The sequence below is a fragment of the Salmo salar genome, chromosome ssa23 (genome assembly GCF_905237065.1).
Source record: "Salmo salar chromosome ssa23, Ssal_v3.1, whole genome shotgun sequence".
NCBI classification, from domain to species: Eukaryota; Metazoa; Chordata; class Actinopteri; order Salmoniformes; family Salmonidae; genus Salmo; species Salmo salar.
The window spans coordinates 7,095,762-7,113,164 of NC_059464.1; the positions used below are offsets into that span (position 1 = coordinate 7,095,762).

Here is a 17,403-nt window from a genome sequence, read left to right on the forward strand (position 1 = left end):
AGTCTGGAACTAACAGGACACTGAAAAGCTTTTATCCCCAAGCCATAAGACTACTAATTAGTTCTCCAAATAGCTAGCCAGACTATAAGCATTGATCCTTTTTACACTAACTCTTTTGACTCATCACATACACTGCTGCTACTGTTTATTATCTATCCTGTTGCCTAGTCACATTACCTCTACCTACTGTGCATTCGGAAAGTAATCAAACCTCATGTTTTTTCCTTCTCATCAATCTACACACAATACCCCATAATGACAAAGCAAAAATAGTTTTGAAATTTTTGCAAATGTATTAAAAAAAACTGAAATGTAACATTTACTTAAGTATTAATTTACTCAGTACTTTGTTGAAGCACCTTTGGCAGCGATTACAGCCTCGAGTCTTCTTGGGTATGACGCTACAAGCTTGGCACATCTGTACTTGGGGCACTCTGGCTGGGCCACTCAAGGACATTCAGAGACATGTCCAGTTGGAAGGTGTTGGAAGGTGAACCTTTGCCTAAGTGAACCTTTTCCCCAGTCTGAGGTTATGAGCGCTTTGGATCTCTCTGAACTTTACTCCGTTCATCTTTCCCTCGATCCTGACTAGTCTCCCAGTCCCTGCTGCTAAAAAACATCCCCATAGCATGATGCTGCCACCACCATGCTTCACCGTAGGGATGGTGTCCAGGTTCCCTCCAGACGTGATGCTTGGCTTTTAGGACAAAGAGTTCAATCTTGTTTCAACAGACCAGAGAATCTTGTTTCTCATGGTCTGAGAGTTCTTTAGGTGCCTTTTGGCAAACTCCAAGCGGGCTGTCATGTGCCTTTTACTGATGAGAGGCTTCCATCTGGCCACTCTACCATAAAGGCCTGATTGGTGGAGTGCTGCAGAGATGTTTGTCCTTCTGGAAGGTTCTCCTTCTGGAAGAGCTCTGTCAGAGTGACCATTAAGTTCTTGGTCACCTCCCTGACCATGGCCCTTTGCCCCCGATTGCTCAGTTTGGCCAGGCGGCCAGCTTTAGGAAGAGTCGTGGTGGTTCCAACCTTCTTAAATTTAAGAATGATGGAGGCCACTGTGTTCTTGGGGACCTTCAATGGTGTATAAATGTTTTGGTACCCTTCCCTAGTACTGTGCCTCGACACAATCCTGTCTCGGAGCTCTACGGACAATTCCTTCGACCTCATGGCTTGGTTTTTGCTCTGACATGCACTGTCAAATGTGGGACCTTATATAGACAGGTGTGTGCCTTTCCAGATCATGTCCAATCAATTGAATTTACCACCGGTGGACTCCAATGAAGTTGTACAATCATCTCAAGGATGATCAATGGAAACAGGATGCACCTGAGCTCAATTACGAGTCTCATAGCAAAGGGTCTGAATAGAGGTATTTCTGTTTTTTATTTTCAATCAATTTGAAAAAATGTATACAATTCTGTTTTCACTTTGTCATTATGAGGTATTGTGTGTAGATTGATGAGGAAAAACATTAATTTAATCAATTTTAGAATAAGGCTGTAACGTAACAAAATGTGGAAAAACTCAAGAGATCGGAATACTTTCCCAATACCATGTATATGTACATATCCACCTCAATTACCTTGTACCCTACACATGGACTCGGTACTAGTACTGGTACCCTGTGCATATAGTTAAATAAAGGTAAAAGAAAAAAATATAGCCAATTTATTCATTGTTTATTTATTTCCCATGTTATTATTTATCTATATTTTTCTGTGAATTGTTATGAACTCCCCGAAAGTAAGCATTTCACTGTTAGTCTACACTTGTTGTTTATGAAGCATAACATTTTATGTAATTTGACTCTTCTCATTCCTTCTCTTTCTCTACACCTCTCTTTACTCCTCTCCCTTCATCTGCTGCCTCTCTGGCTCCCTTTGGTGGTGTTGAAAGAAGACAACACTGATTGTAAATGTCTTTGTAAATCTTTAAAATGTATTGAAAACAACCAGAATAGTGTATTGCTAGGTGTATGAAAGACTTCTCCTTTGCTTGATTCTGGGATTTGGAGGGATATTCAAAGGAAAGAAGGAAATGAGAGAGAATCAACCTTTAGAGGAGAAACAGTAGCTAGCTGTTAATGACACAGTGGAGACTGACTTTGTTCAAATATTGTTGATAAATAATTAATCGGCCTACTGTCAGATCAGAGCACTCATGATTAATTCATTGTAATGCAATAATACATCAGCACGGACCGGTGATTAGTATGTATATGTGTGTGTTCTCCTGTGTATGCCATATGTGTGTGTGTTCAAACGCAGCCCCTTTTTTCGATGAGAGAACAGGGCTGTGGCGAGTGAGGAGTGGACAGAAAGCAAGGCGGAGCGTCTTTCCCTCCTCCATTCATTCTATGTAAATTCACTGCCGCCTGCTTGTGTGTGATTGGCTGGCTCCCCGAACAGTTCTTCTGACGAACGAGAGAGGACGCGAGAGTAGAGGAAGGGAGAGAGAGAGAGGGAAAGAGAGAGAGATCCCACACTCTAAAGGAAAGAACGGGGGAGGTGCAGGAGCATGTGAGTGCATCGACACATACAGAAACAGAGAGAGAGAAATGGAAACAGAGAGAGGGAGAGAAACAGCAAGGGACAATGCCAGAGAAAACCTCTCGCTGCTCCGTAAACCCTGTTGATAAAGGTGCGTTGTTACCAAAACGTGAGCCCATCTGCCTCTTGAAGACCACCTGCACTGGAAGACCACCTGCCACAGACCACCCTGGGGACAACTGATACCAAAGGACCAGAGAAGAGACTGAGAGAATAGTGCCTTTTGGTTGTAGCAGCATTCCAGTAAAGAACCTCATAAACCAACAGACATATCTGTGTTCTCTTTAAGGAAAGACAGAATGAGAAGAGACTGACATCCTCTCCTTTTATCACTCCCAGCTGTGATGGATCCCCCCGTGCATTACTCCGAGCACACAGACTTGAACCTGAGAGAGGTGGATGTGCGAAGAGAGAGAACAAGAGAGAAATGAAGAGATGACTGCTGCATATGTTGTTCTGCTCTGAGGGAATGGCTCTGCTGGTCTGAGTAGAGATAGAGGTACTGGCCTTTTCCTTTCTACGGTTTGTAGGCTGCTCCTCTACTGTTTCTAGACTGCTGCTGTTGCTACTGCCCACTGCCTTTCCCTGAGCCTCAGATCCCAGTGTGGGCAGCCACTGTGTGTGTTGTTCACAACACTTCTTCTGCCTTTTCTCCATCTCGGGCAGTCCAAGTGGAACATTCATTACAGAGAGAGAGAGAGAGAGCGCACAGTCTAGCCTTGAAGCTGTGTAGATACTTGGAAGCTCACTGCCCACTGTGCTGGACTGGAGTTGGACTCACTCATCAATACTGCTTTATACCCAGGGGGAATCCAACTCTCAAAAAAAAACATTGGAAAGCAGAAAGCACCTTGTTCTTCAGACTGTTTGTTTTGAGGCGGTTAGAAGCCTTGTATGTATGTGTGTGTGAAACAAACAATCAACCCTGAGGAGTGTATGTGTGAGAGTATTGTGTGCGTTTACAGTCTTTTTCTAATTAAGCTGGCAGACTGCAGTGAGACGGACGATCAGCGTGGGCGCCTCTTTCTCTCCCTCTTCCCACTTAGGCCCCATTGTGATCATTAATGTCTGTTGCAAACTGTCCATGAATTATGGAGTAGTGAAGTCTCCATAGAAGTAGTGACTGTGGGGAACAGATAGACGGACAGAAGGACGGTCAGAGAAAGCGTGAAATAGAGAAGAGGGGGATATAGAAAACAGATAGTTGTAAGCTCCAACTGTACATGTTCTCTCAACTGAGCACAGACTCAGTGGAGGTGTGAGAGAGAGAGGGGGAGTTGTGTGCCCTTCGTTGAACAGATGAATGAGAGAGGAGCTTAGAGACAACACGTGATTCACAGAAAGAGAACTAGGGAAGAAAGGGAGTGAGGACGAGAGAAGCAAGCTCGCATACACCACTGTCAACCTAGTTACATCGGCGCTGCACCGACTGCACCGACAGGCAACAATCCAGGACAGAGGAATGTAGCGTGGCCTCATTGAGAAGAACAGAGAACAAGCACTGCTGCTGAGCCTTTCATTTTCAGGAGGTATCTTTTGGAAGTCACACTACAGTGTTTATCAGGGAGGGACACCGTCTAAGCAATACTACAAATCAAAAGGGGGACTGTTTAGCGTGTTGCACTAACCAGCAGAAGTCTCAAGACTGCCGAGGCATGAGGCAAGCAGAGAGGAGAGGTATTTCTTCCCTCTATGGGCAGTGACACATCTAGTTCCCAGAGTAAGGTCTGAATTAATCCTGCTGGACCAGAGGAGTGAGGGAAGGAACTATGAGCTAACTCACCCTCTGTGATCGACCCCTGAAAAGTGCCTGCTCACCACCCCCATCCTGGTGCAGAGGACCATCTCTCGATCTGTACCCCAACCCCAGAAGAAAGGGTGTTTCTGTACCCCTAAAGAGGGGTGAAACTGTCTGGATATAGACTCTACTATTTGACTCTACAGCAGCAGAAACATGGATGACTCCAGTATTCTGAGACGCAGGGGTCTACAGGTAAGACGTGTTCCCAACCGACCACCAAACATCAACAAGCACCCTCACACCCACATGTGACCAGAGTGTTGGTTTGTTGTGTTTGTGTACTGACGCCGGGCATTGCGTAGGCAATACAGTATGTGTTACCTTCTCTCCTTGGTACTACTGTGCTGTTGTAGTACTGCATACTTGTTATTAGTCGTAGTGTGTGCTTCCTGGAAGTGGCTGTGATTGTGTTTAATAGCAGTGGTACTGTGTCGTGCGATCAGCCTGCTTGATGCAGACAGGCAGAAACAGTAGAGGAAGGCCAGGGCAGCAGCAGCCAGTGGTGTCAGCATTATTCACTCCCCAAATCTACAACAGCACAAACCCCTGGCAGAGAGGAGCTTTACAGACCAGGCTCAGAATTAGGAGTGAATTAGCCAAGAACATCCTTCTCCACCAGGCAACCCTCAATCCATCTACAGCTCAACTCATAGAGTGGACTAGACTGTTAGTTTACAGTCAGAGATAACGCTACTCAGAGTGCACTATGTGCCTTCAGTGTGATGTGGTGCTAATTTGTTAGTGTTCTTCATTTTAAGAATGAATGCAGGTAGAATGAGGGTATTGGCTGAACTGACCTGGGCTGAATAGGTTCAGTCCTGGATAACTCATTTTGAGTTGGCCTACATAGTCTACCAAGTAACGGACTTGTTTAGTTTATAGGGAGGATTCATACAGTCCATAACAAACCCATATACTTTCTCTCTGTACTATGATTGTGCTGACTGTCCATATGTTCTGGCTTAGGCCATGTCTCCAGGCCGTGTGTGTGTGTGAGAAGAGCTCTGCCTCTGTCAAACCGGCTCTGGTGTGACCCTCTGCCCTGCAGTGACATGGATGCCCGTCTCAGCTGTCCAACCCCGCTGAAGTCATGCTCTCTGCCATGCAGTGACACACACACACACACACACACACACAAACACTTTCTTGCTTCATATCACACACAGAGAGACAGACACTCTATCCAGTGCTGTTTTCATCCAGCAGTAGTTTAGTTGTGTAACATCTTCCTCAAACCCTGACTGACTGTTGAAATAGCTGCAGGCTGATGACGAGCAGAGATTTTTAATATGAGACGGTGTCTTTAAAAGGAACTAGTCAGATCACTCTTCACATCATGTCGTAGTGGGACATTCTGATGTTGTAACAGCAAACAGGGTGGTCTGGTTAACCATAGGGTAACCTGACTCTGTCTGCTTAAAGAAAGGCATGTGTAATAAAGAGGACTGGACAGCAGAGTGTCTCAGTGAGGCCCTGTAAAAACAGCCTGATATTTAAGAGGACATATTTCTTAATGGGCATAAGATTGCGGGATGGGTCACTCGTTGGGTTGCAGTTGGAAACGGATTGATCTGAAAAGATGACCTCAGCTCAGACTATTTGATTTTGTGTGTGAGTGGAATATGTGGCTTGTGTTCTTTATGTGAATGTGCCAGATTTTGTTTATGTTTCATGGTGCATTTGTGAGTAACTTTGTGTGTGTTTGTAGACACTCTAATGTACATGGCCTCTAGCTCAGTTGTGCACCGGGGCCTCCCACTCCTCTTTCTATTCTGGTTTGAGCCAGCATAGTGTTCTGTGAAGGGAGTAGTACACAGCGTTGTACGAGATCTTCAGTTTCTTGGCAATTTCTCGCATGGAATAGCCTTCATTTCTCAGAACAAGAGTAGACTGACGAGTTTCAGAAGAAGGGTCTTTGTTTCTGGCCATTTTGAGCCTGTAATCAAACCCACAAATGCTGATGCTCCAGATACTCAACTAGTCTAAAGGCCAGTTTTATTGCTTCCTTAATCAGCGCAAACGTTTTCAGCTGTGCTAACATAATTGCAAAAGGGTTTTCTAATGATCAAGTAGCCTTTTAAAATGATAAACTTGGATTAGCTAACACAACATGCCATTGGAACACAGGAGTGATGGTTGCGTTATAATGGACCTCTGTACGCCTATGTAGATATTCCATTCAAAATCAGCCGTTTCCCGCTACAATAGTCATTTACAACATTAACAATGTCTACACTGTATTTCTGATCAATTTTATGTTATTTTAATGGACAAAAAAAATGCTTTTCTTTAAAAAACAAGGACATTTCTAAGTGACCCCAAACTTTTGAACGGTAGTGTATATAACACAGGGCTGTAACCCAAACAAAGGGCGAGGTGTAAACCTCTAATAAATACACGGGACGAGACCCGTAATAACACTACATGGGACGAGACGCGTAAATACAAGTGCACACTAACACGGTAACGCCAAAGCCAAAAGAACAGTTCACAGGTACTCACAAGACCAACGGACATGGAACAATAATCAACAAGGGCAATGGGGAACAGAGGGCACATATATACACATACTAATCAGGGGGAATAGGAACCAGGTGTGCGTAATGAGACAAGACAATTCGGGGGTTGGTGGTAATAATCCAGTTCAGTGACACCTAGAAGGCCGGTGATGTAGACCTCCAGAGCTGGTGAACAGAATGAGCAGCAGTACACAGGGGAATCCGTGACATAGAGCATGTCACATATTTACAATGTGTAAGGATACTGGGGTGCTTGGAGTAGATATGTACAGTGCCTTCACCCCTTGACCTTTTACACATGTTGTTATTACAGACTGAATTTAAAATGGATTAAATTGAGATTGTTTTGACACTGGCCTACACACAATACCCCATAATGTCAAATAAAAAATGAAAAGCTGAAATGTCTTGAGTCGAGTATTCAACACCTTTGTTATGGCAAGTCCAAATAAGTTCAGTAGCAAAAATGTGCTTAACAAGACCAACGGACATGTTGCGTGGACTCCCTCTGTTCGCAATCATAGTGTTTAACGTGATTTTTGAATGACTACCTCACCTCTGTACCCCACACATACAACTATCTGTACGGTCCCTCAGTCGAGCAGTGAATTACAAACACAGATTCAACCACAAAGAGCAGAGAGGTTTTCCAATGCCTTGCGAAGAAGGGCACCTATTGGTAGATGGGTACAAATATAAAAAAGCAGACAAAGAAAATCCCCTTGACCGTCGTGAAGTTATTCATTCGTTTTCTCCGATCACAGCCATTAAACTCGGTAACTGGGCTAAAGTCACCATTGGCCTCATTGTGAAATCCCTGAGCGCTTTCCTTCCTCTCCGGCAACTGAGTTAGAAAGGACGCCTGTATCTTTTTAGTGACTGTACTACCTGTTGTGGGTGAATAGGTAGTACAGGAGGGGACTGCTTGTCATCGGCAAGTATTAGGATAAAAAGTCATGGAATAGAGCTAAACACAGGCAAAATCCTAGAGGAAAACCTGGTTTAGTCTGCTCTCCAACAGATACTGGGAGACAAATTCACCTTTCGGCAGGACATTAACCTGAAACCCAAGGCCAAATATAGACTGGAGTTGCTTACCAAGACAGCATTGAATGTTTCTCCCACTTTGAATATCTTCTTCCACTTTGATATTTCAGAGTATTTTGTTTAGACCAAACATTATGATTAAATACATTTTAATCCCACTTTGTAATACAACAAAATGTAGAAAAGGTCAAGGGGTGTGAATACTGTCTGAACTGTATAGGGGCTCTGTATAGGGGTAAGCTGACTATGCATCAGGATATGATAAACAGAGTAGCAGCAGCCTATATGATGATTGTATGTGAGTGTGTGTGCATGCGTGTGTGTCAGTATGAATGTGAGTGTTATGTGTGTGTGTGTGAGCAAATTAAGTGTGAGTGAGTGTGCATAGAGTCAGTGCATAAATAAAATGGTCAATGCAGATAGTCTGTGTATCCATTTTGTTAGCTATTTAGCAGTTTTATGGTTTAGCAGTTTTATGAATAGAAGTTGTTCAGGAGCCTGTTGGTGTTAGACTTGTTTCTCCGGTACCGCTTGTGGTGTGGAAACAGAGAGAACAGTCTATGACTTGGGTTGCTAGAGTCTTTAACAATTTTCCAGGCATTCCTGGATGGTCCTGGATGGTGCAGCTGTAACTTTTTTTAAGATTTGAGGGCCGATGACAAATCTTTTCAACCTCCTGAGGGGGAAGAGGCTCTGTCGCACCTTCTTTATGACTGTGTGCGTGGGTGTGGACCATTTTAAGTCCTTGGTGATTTGGATGGGGGCGTGCTTGCCTCCCTCGTTTCCCCATGTTGAGGGTCAGCGTGGGGAAGGTAATGTTGCCTACCCTCAGCACCTGGATTTGTCCCATCAGAAAGTCCAGGATCCAGTTGCAGAGGGATGTGTTTAGTCCCATGGTCCCAAGCTTGGTGATGAGCTTGGAGGGTACAATGGTGTTGAACGCTGAACTGTAGTCAATGAACAGCATTCTCACATAGGTATCCTTTTATCTGCCTTGGTGAAGGCAGTGTGGAGTGCAGTTTAGATTGTGTCATCTATGGATCTGTTGGGGTGGTATACAAATTATAGTGGGTCTAGGATGTCTGGGATGATGGAGTTGGTGTGTGCCATAACCAGCCTTTCAAAGCACTTCATGATGAATGATGTGAGTGCTACAGGGTGGTAGTCATTGTGGTAGGTAGCCTCAGAGTTCTTGGGAGCAGGAATGATGGTAGTCAGACTTGGCGATTACGGACTGGGACAAGGAGAGGTTGTAAATGACCGTGAATATGCCTGCCAGCTGCTCATTCTCTGAGGATGTGCCCTGGAATACCTTCCAGCCCCGCGGCCTTGCGAGTGTTGACCCGATTAAAAACCTTACTCACGTCAGCCAACGTGTGTGTGTTTTTTGTTAATGTGTAAGAACACGTGTCCGCTGGCCCGTGTGCAGACAGACAAAGAGTCGTGTGTGTGTGAGTGTGTGAGTGTGTGAGTGCGTGAGTGCGTGCGTGTGAGCGTGCATGCGAGCGTGCATGCGAGCGTGCGTGCGAGAGCGAGCCTAGGCCCACTGTTGGATAAAGCAGTACTGACCTTTGACTGCATGAGTGTTTTGTCTGGCCAGTGGACTGTGTGTGCCGCTGGGGGAAGGGTTTTTTGTTTCTCCAAATCCTCTGGTGTGGCTGGATGCCATGGGGCATCGTACGGCTGGACGGCAGAGACAACACTATCAGCTCCCGCCCCGGAAACACACACACACAAACACACAGCCTTCCTACCCCTGGGGTAACTTCCAAAGCTAATAGTGTAGGTAGATGGACGACAACAAAGAGAAGACACGTGACTTGTTGTTAATCTCAGTGTATGCTCCTCAAATCCACCTCAGGACGTCTAAACTGTCTCCCTTTGGAGTAGTCAAATGGGCCTGGGGTGGGAGGTCAAATAGGGCGTTACCCTAGTAGGAGTGTGTGATGGTCTAAATGCACTATAAAGGTGGCTGAGCGGTGAGTCATTTGGTCTACGGGACTAATAAGTCTACACACACACAGGTGCCGGTACACACCTGCTGGCAGTCAGTTTCCATTCCAAATGGCTGTCATGTGACTACTCTAATGGTCCCAGATCTGCCATACTGGGCTGTTAGAATGGCTCACTCTGATGTACACTAACACTTCACTAACATCTTTATTATGCAGTCGTGTTTGTGGGTATTTCAGTTGGAGAATGGCACTCCTTTTCACACTTTTGAATATTTTGTTTGTTTGAAGAGAACACTTGGTTTGGAGATTAGCTGAAACGTACAGGAAGATAGAAGTCAAATGAATGTTCGTTAAGCCCTGCCCCAGAATTTTGGGCAATCAATTGCAGCGCTCTGATGCATAACAAATGAGTCTGACACCTCGGACAAGCAATATTTTAATTTTCATTTAACCTTTATTTAACTAGGCAAGTCAGTTATGAACAAATTCTTATTTACAATGACGGCCTACCCCGGCCAAATCCGGACGACGCTGGGCCAATTGTGTGCCGTCCTATGGGACTCCCAATCACGGCCGGTTGTGATACAGCCTGGAATCGAATCAGGGTCTGTAATGACACCTCTTGCACTGACATGCAGTGCCTTAGACCGCTGCGCCACTCGGAAGCCAAGGAAGGCTATGCAGGGTTTTTTTCTGCATCCAAAAGTATTGAATGGGTCACCTACAGTATGTCCAGACAAAAAAATTAAAATAATATATTTAAATATATTATTGAATATATATATGAATGAATATAATTTTCGGGGTGGAAAAACATTTTCAGTGTAAACTTAAATGACTAAAACCAGATGTAAAGTATGTAGAAAAGATAATGGACTTATATATTTTTAAATAGGATCACCTTTGAGAACTAACAATCACCAAAATAAAAGTTAGACAGTGAAATTTTAGGTTGGCGACGGCCCTATTTGCCACGCCCAAGGTCATGGCCCCACCACACCCACTACCTAAGCCCCATTTTGATCCAGAAAACAGAGTTTTCATTTAAAAAAATACATGTTTAAATGGCTAAATAATTTAACAGTGCACCAGGGGTAATTTCAACTATGATACCTGAAATACTGAGTATCCTGAATTTTGTAAATGTTTTATTATCAGAAATTATATTGTTGTTGCATTGTTTGCTAGCTAGCTGGTTAGATAGCTCTCATTGAATACGCTGCTAACACTAGCTAAGTAGCTATCCATAGTTAATATAACTCGTTTTCTACAAAGGTATGTTAGTTAGCTAAGTTGGCTATATAATACATATAACTCATCTGATGTCGATATACCTGAGAGTCTCCTTCCTGGTCAGCAAGGGGTAGTCTGTGTTTCATTTCATTGTGAATTAAAAACACAGTTTGAGATCATTGTGAAGGGTTTTCTCCAGTGGTTTGAAAGGGGAATCGGGCTTCCCGGGAAAATGATGACCGAGGTCGCAACAGTAACCAAGGGGGAGCAGGGTTTAGCGAAGGGTCATTATCGGATACTTTTTCTGTTTCCATCAGGCACAAAGGTTAACGATTAAAGCAGAGAAGGGTTGAGTATTGCCCGTTCCTTTTTGTTTTGGCTGTATCTTTCCTCCTTTGTCTAGACAGACAGACGAATAGATGGAGAGTCAGACAGAGGGGTAGATCAGGAGAAAGCTTCAAATTGTCAATGTGAGCTCAGGTGCAGAGAGAGAGAGAGATGAGGAGGAGAGGGCTGGGAGGGGAAGTGGGGAGTGCCACGGGGCATCTTACTCTTCTGATGGTGCTGGCTGGCAGGACAGGGCAGGCTGGTAAATGGTTATCCTGCTTCACTGGGTTTGTCGGCGAGGACACAGGGGGAGGTGGTGGGGGTTGAGTGGAGGGGGAATTGTACCTGCAGGGTGGAGGGAATGAGAAGAGGGGGAGGGAGTGAAGGGGAGCTGGGAGGCAGAGGTGGAGAGATAGAAGATGGAAAGGAGAGGAGGTGAGAGCAAGAGGGTTGTTGTATGGTGGAGTTGGCTGACTGAATGACTGAAGGCAGCACTTGAGCCCTGTTAGGGCTGGCATGTAGGCTAACGGTTAGAGCGTTGGGCTAGTCACCAAAAGGTCACTAATTCGAAACACCGAGCCAACAAGGTGGAAAATCTGTCAATGTGCCCTTGAGCAAAGCATTTAACCCCTATTGATCCAGGAGCAACGTCGATAATGGCAGACCCTGGCTGTGACTCCACTCTCTAAGGTTGTCTCAGGGAGAGTTGGGATATGCAAAAAACACATTTCCAATTCACAGCGTAATACACACTTGTACATGTGTGAAATAGGACAAATATTAGCACCCAACAAATTATTATGTAATGACTGTTTCTACATAGGCTTTTATTCATGCTCTGCTCTATTGCTGGCCTGATTATTAACCAGCCTGCTGTTAAAGACTGACCCATAACCTGTTAGCCCAGACCCCAGACAATGCACAGGGCTTCTGGGCTCCTGTGCTCAAACATTGACTCAGACGGTGAAACATTGAATAGCTAACCCACATTACAAAGCGACCCCTCACCAACCCTTCAGCCGACGGGCAGTCGTCGGTCTCTCACCGTCTCTACACGATATCATCCATAGTGCTTAATGACCATTATAAACTGGGTGGTTCGAGCCCTGAATGCTGATAGGCTGACAGCCGTGGTATATCAGACCGTATACCATGGGTATGACAAAATATTTATTTTTACTGCTCTAATTACATTGGAAACCAGTTTATAATAGCAATCAGACACCTCTGGGGTTTGTGGTATATAGCCAATATACCACGGCTAAGGGCTGTGTCCAGGCACTCTGCTATGCGTCGACGTAAATGTAAATGTAAAATGTGTCTAAGAACAGCCCTTAGCCGTGGTAAGGGCTGTTCTTAGACAGGGCCTTATTTCTTAAACACACTGTGCCATTTTGAAGTATTTGCCCCCTTTCTAGTGTTCTTTATTTTTGCATGTTTTTTTTACACTGAATGTTATCAGATCTTCAACCAAAACCTAATATCAGATAAAGGGAACCTGACTGAAAAAATAAATAAAAATCTAATGACATTTTATTCATTACATGCTTTGTAAACAACAAGTGTAGACTAACAGTGAATTACTTAATTACGGACCTTTCCCAACAATGCAGAGAGAGAAAATAGAGAAATAATAGAAAAGTCAAACACGTAATAATAAAAAGTAGTAATAAATACCCATTGAGTAACAATAACTTACCTATATACATGGCGTACCAGTGCAGGGGTACGATGTGTTTGAGGTAGATACAGTTGAAGTCGAAAGTTTACATACTCTTAGGTTAGAGTCATTAAAACTCGTTTTTCAACCACTCTACAAATTTCTTGTTAACAAACTATAGTTTTGGCAAGTCGGTTAGGACATCTACATGGTGCATGACACAAGTAATTTTTCCAACAATTGTTTGCAGACAGATTATTTCACTTATAATTCACTGTATTACAATTCCAGTGGGTCAGAAGTTTACATACACTAAGTTGACTGTGCATTTAAACAACTTGGAAAATTCCAGAAGAATATGTCATGGCTTTAGAATCTTCTGATAGGCTAATTGACATCATTTGAGTCAATTGGAGGTGTACCTGTGGATGTATTTCAAGGCCTACCTTCAAACTCAGTGCTTCTTTGCTTGACATCATGGGAAAATAAAAATAAATCAGCCAAGACCTCAGAAAAGAAATTGTAGACCTGCACAAGTCTGGTTCATCCTTGGGAGCAATTTCCAAACGCCTGAAGGTACCACGTTCATCTGTACAAACAATAGTACGCAAGTATAAACACCATGGGACCACGCAGCCGTCATACCGCTCAGGAAGGAGACACGTTCTGTCTTCTAGAGATGAACGTACTTTGGTGCGAAAAGTGCAAATCAGTCCCAGAACAACAGCAAAAGACCTTGTGAAAATGCTGGAGGAAACAGGTAGAAAAGTATCTATATTCACAGTAAAACAAGCCCTATATCGACATAACCTGAAAGGCCGCTCAGCAAGGTAGAAGCCACTGCTCCAATACCGCCATAAAAAAGCCAGACTACGGTTTACAACTGCACATGGGGACAAAGATTGTACTTTTTGGAGAAATGTCCTCTGGTCTGATGAAACAAAAATAGAACTGTTTGGCCATAATGACCATTGTTATGTTTGGAGAAAAAAGGGGGAGGCTTGCAAGCCGAAGAACACCATCCCAACTGTGAAGCACGGGGGTGGCAGCATCATGTTGTGAGGGTGCATTGCTGCAGGAGGGACTGGTGCACTTCACAAAATAGATGGCATCATGTGGAAGGAAAATTATGTGGATATTTTAAAGCAACAGCTCAAGACATCAGTCAGAAAGTTAAAGCTTGGTCGCAGATGGGTCTTCCAAATGGCCAATGACCCCAAGCAGCCTTCTAAAGTTGTGGCAAAATTGCTTAAGGACAACAAAGTCTGTTAGAGTGGCCATCACTAAGCCCTGACCTCATCCTATAGAAAATGTGTTGGCAGAACTGAAAAAGTGTGTGCGAGCAAGGAGGCCTACAAACCTGACTCAGTTACACCAGCTCTGTCAGGAGGAATGTGCCAAAATTCACCCAACTTATTGTGGGAAGCTTGTGGAAAGCTACACAAAACCTTTGACCCAAGTTAAACAATTTTAAGGCAATGCTACCAAATACTAATTGATTGTATGTAAACTTCTGACCCACTGGGAATGTGATGAAAGAAATAAAAGCTGAAATAAATCATTCTCTCTGCTATTATTCTGACATTTCACATTCTTAAAATAAGGTGTTTATCCTAACTGACCTAAAACAGGGAATTTTTACATGGATTAAATATCAGGAATTGTGAAAAATTGAGTTTAAATGTATTTTTTTTAAGGTGTATGTAAACTTCCGACTTCAACTGTATGTACATATAAGTAGGATTAAAGTGATAGGAAATAAACAGTAGCAGCAGCGAATGTGATGAGACAAAGAAGTTAGTGAGAAAGGATGCAAATAGTCCAGGTAGCTATTTAGCAGTCTTATGGCTTGGGGGTAGAAGCTGTTCAGGAGCCTTTTGGTCCCAGACTTGGCGTCACTACCACTTGACCTGTGGTAGCAGAGAGACCAATCTATGACTTGGGTGGCTGGAGTCTTTTGACAATTTGTAGGGCCTTCCTCTGAGACTTCCTGGTATAGAAGTCGTGGATAGCAGGGAGCTTGGCCCAAGTGATTGCGTGATGAAAGTGCTGTTGCCTACCCTCACCACTTGGGGGCGGCCCACCAAGAAGTCCAGCATCCAGTTGCAGAGGGAAATGTTCAGTCCCAGGGTCCTTAGCTTAGTGATGAGCTTGAAGGGCACTCTGGTGTTGAACGCTAAGCTGTAGTCAATGAACAGCATTCTCACGTATGTGTTCCTTTTGTCCAGGTGGGAAAGGGCAGTGTAGAGTGTAATAGAGATGATGTCATCTGTGGATCTGTTGGGGCAGTATGCAAATTGGAGTGGGTCCAGGGTGTCTGGGCTGATAGAGTTGATGTGACCCATGACCAGCCTTTCAAAGCATTTCATGATGTGCATTTCATTGGGTGTTGCATAACTTTGTTTATTAAATAAATGAATCATTTAGATTATTTGTTCACTCAGGTTCCCTTTATCAAATATTATGTTTTGGTTGAAGATCTGATAACATTCAGTGTCAAAAATGTAGAACATCAGAAAGGGGGCAAATACTTTTTCACAGCTCTGTAAATCATAGCAAGTCATGTTATAGCTGTTGTATGGAGGCCACATTGAGCTGATGCTCATATTACTCTGTGCTTTGTGAATGTATAGTTGTACAGTTATGCTATATCTTCTGCGGTAACATAATGGGGGCCTTTGGAGGGATAAGCTCTCAGGAGGACAGAGTGACTGTTCTGTCTCAGCTCAAACACACACCACAGACCACACCAAACACACACTGCTCTTCTTAGCTGCTGAAATATGAATGACCCTGAGGTGTTGGACCTAATAAAATGAATATCTCTCTCACCCCCCTGTCACTTTCTCTGTACTGTTGGAGCTTGCCTTGCATGGCTCGAGGTAATCGTGTCTTTTGGCAGGCAAACTATGTTAAAGCAAAACGCCTCTAGTTGCTTGAGGATAGGATAAGGGAGGTTGAAACTGAGGAGGAGGGAAAAGAGAGAGATTTAAAAAAATAAATAATAATCATAATAATAATAATTACCTAGTGATCTGCTTTTTTTGTGAGAGGGATCAGGAGTCATTATAATGATTGGAAACGCTGCAAGGCTCTCGCACTCTTGCCCTCGCTCCGTCCGGCCGCACCGTGTGTGTGTGTGTGCTGCAAAATGTTCCTGCTCAGGAGGTGAAAGACAGGAGGCCTCTGGCCCTCAGACTGCAGGTGAGCTGGTATGGCAAGAGGCTGACCATCCTGAAGGAAATAGGAGAGTCTGCTTCCACCACTATAGAGACCAGACAGGTAAGACCCAACACAGACCACAGGGAGAGCTTCAGGTCAGTGATGGCTATGTGTAATGAAGGCCTGTGGGCTTTCATATCTTGGAGTCTTAAGGCTCCTGCAGACAGAGTGTGGGCAAGCGGGGTCCCCATTCATTTTCAATCAAGCCTCGGGGATGAGGGGTGGAATTCTAGCCAGGCGGAGCATTCGGCGGTGCTCGAGCCCGTGGAAGCCGCTCAGCCGAGGCGGAGAAAGTAGGATTATGCTCTATTTTTCAAGCGACACCGTTGTCGTTGACCAATCGCAGTAGAAATGTAGCCTTGGTGGTGATGTCATTCTCGTGTGTGAAGGCACTACTCAGCGAACATCCGCTCAACCCATCGCTGGCTGTCTGTAAAGCGCTTTCTCTTCATACTTTCTCTCCATTGTGTCACTCCATTCTCCCTCTGAGTCTTTCTTATGCTCTTCTTATCTACAGTCCTGTAGATCTCTGGCACTCTCCAGCTCTGTGCTGTATGGCCCTAAAGATGCTCCTACCGGATCTCCTCACAGAGTAAATCGGTAATAACTTATGAACTCACCACAGCGTAGTTTATTTATTACATTTTTTATAACCCCTAGAAAAATGTCCATTAATTGTAATCCACATAATAATTCACATTCCCTGATGCTGCAGGATAATTCTTCTGCTGTAGCGAACTGGCTCATATTAAGATCCTACATCTGTACTGTGTACACCATGTGTATCCTGTGCAGGTGAAAAATAAACTTGACTTAACTTTACTTGATCAGGAGCCAAGGGCCAGTCTGTCTATTCATGTCAGCTGATGTAGCCTCTCCAGACCTACCATGCTATTAGAGAGATATTTTTGTCCAGCCTGTTCTCTTATGTTTTGCAAGGCCTTCTCCCACCACTCTATTGCATCGTACAGTAGTCTCACAACCCTCTCTTTCTTCCTCTAAACTCTTTCTCAACTCCCTCCAGTGGAGGATAAAAATACATGTGCTGTGGATGTGTAGCTATGTAGCCGAGCTGTGTATGGACCCT

The 17,403-nt window shown here is 44.0% G+C and overlaps 1 protein-coding gene across 2 annotated transcripts in view; it reads left to right on the top strand.

Moving 5' to 3' along the window:
- The first annotated feature begins 2,437 nt into the window (after positions 1-2,437).
- The window catches only part of LOC106584010 (microtubule-associated serine/threonine-protein kinase 2), a 160,715-nt gene continuing 145,749 nt past the window's right edge, over positions 2,438-17,403 (top strand). For both annotated transcript variants that reach the window (XM_045706495.1, XM_045706497.1), the window contains exon 1: positions 2,438-4,545. In XM_045706495.1, the coding sequence (XP_045562451.1) occupies positions 4,507-4,545 (39 nt within the window). In that variant the 5' untranslated portion in view covers positions 2,438-4,506. The remainder of the gene's footprint in view (positions 4,546-17,403) is intronic.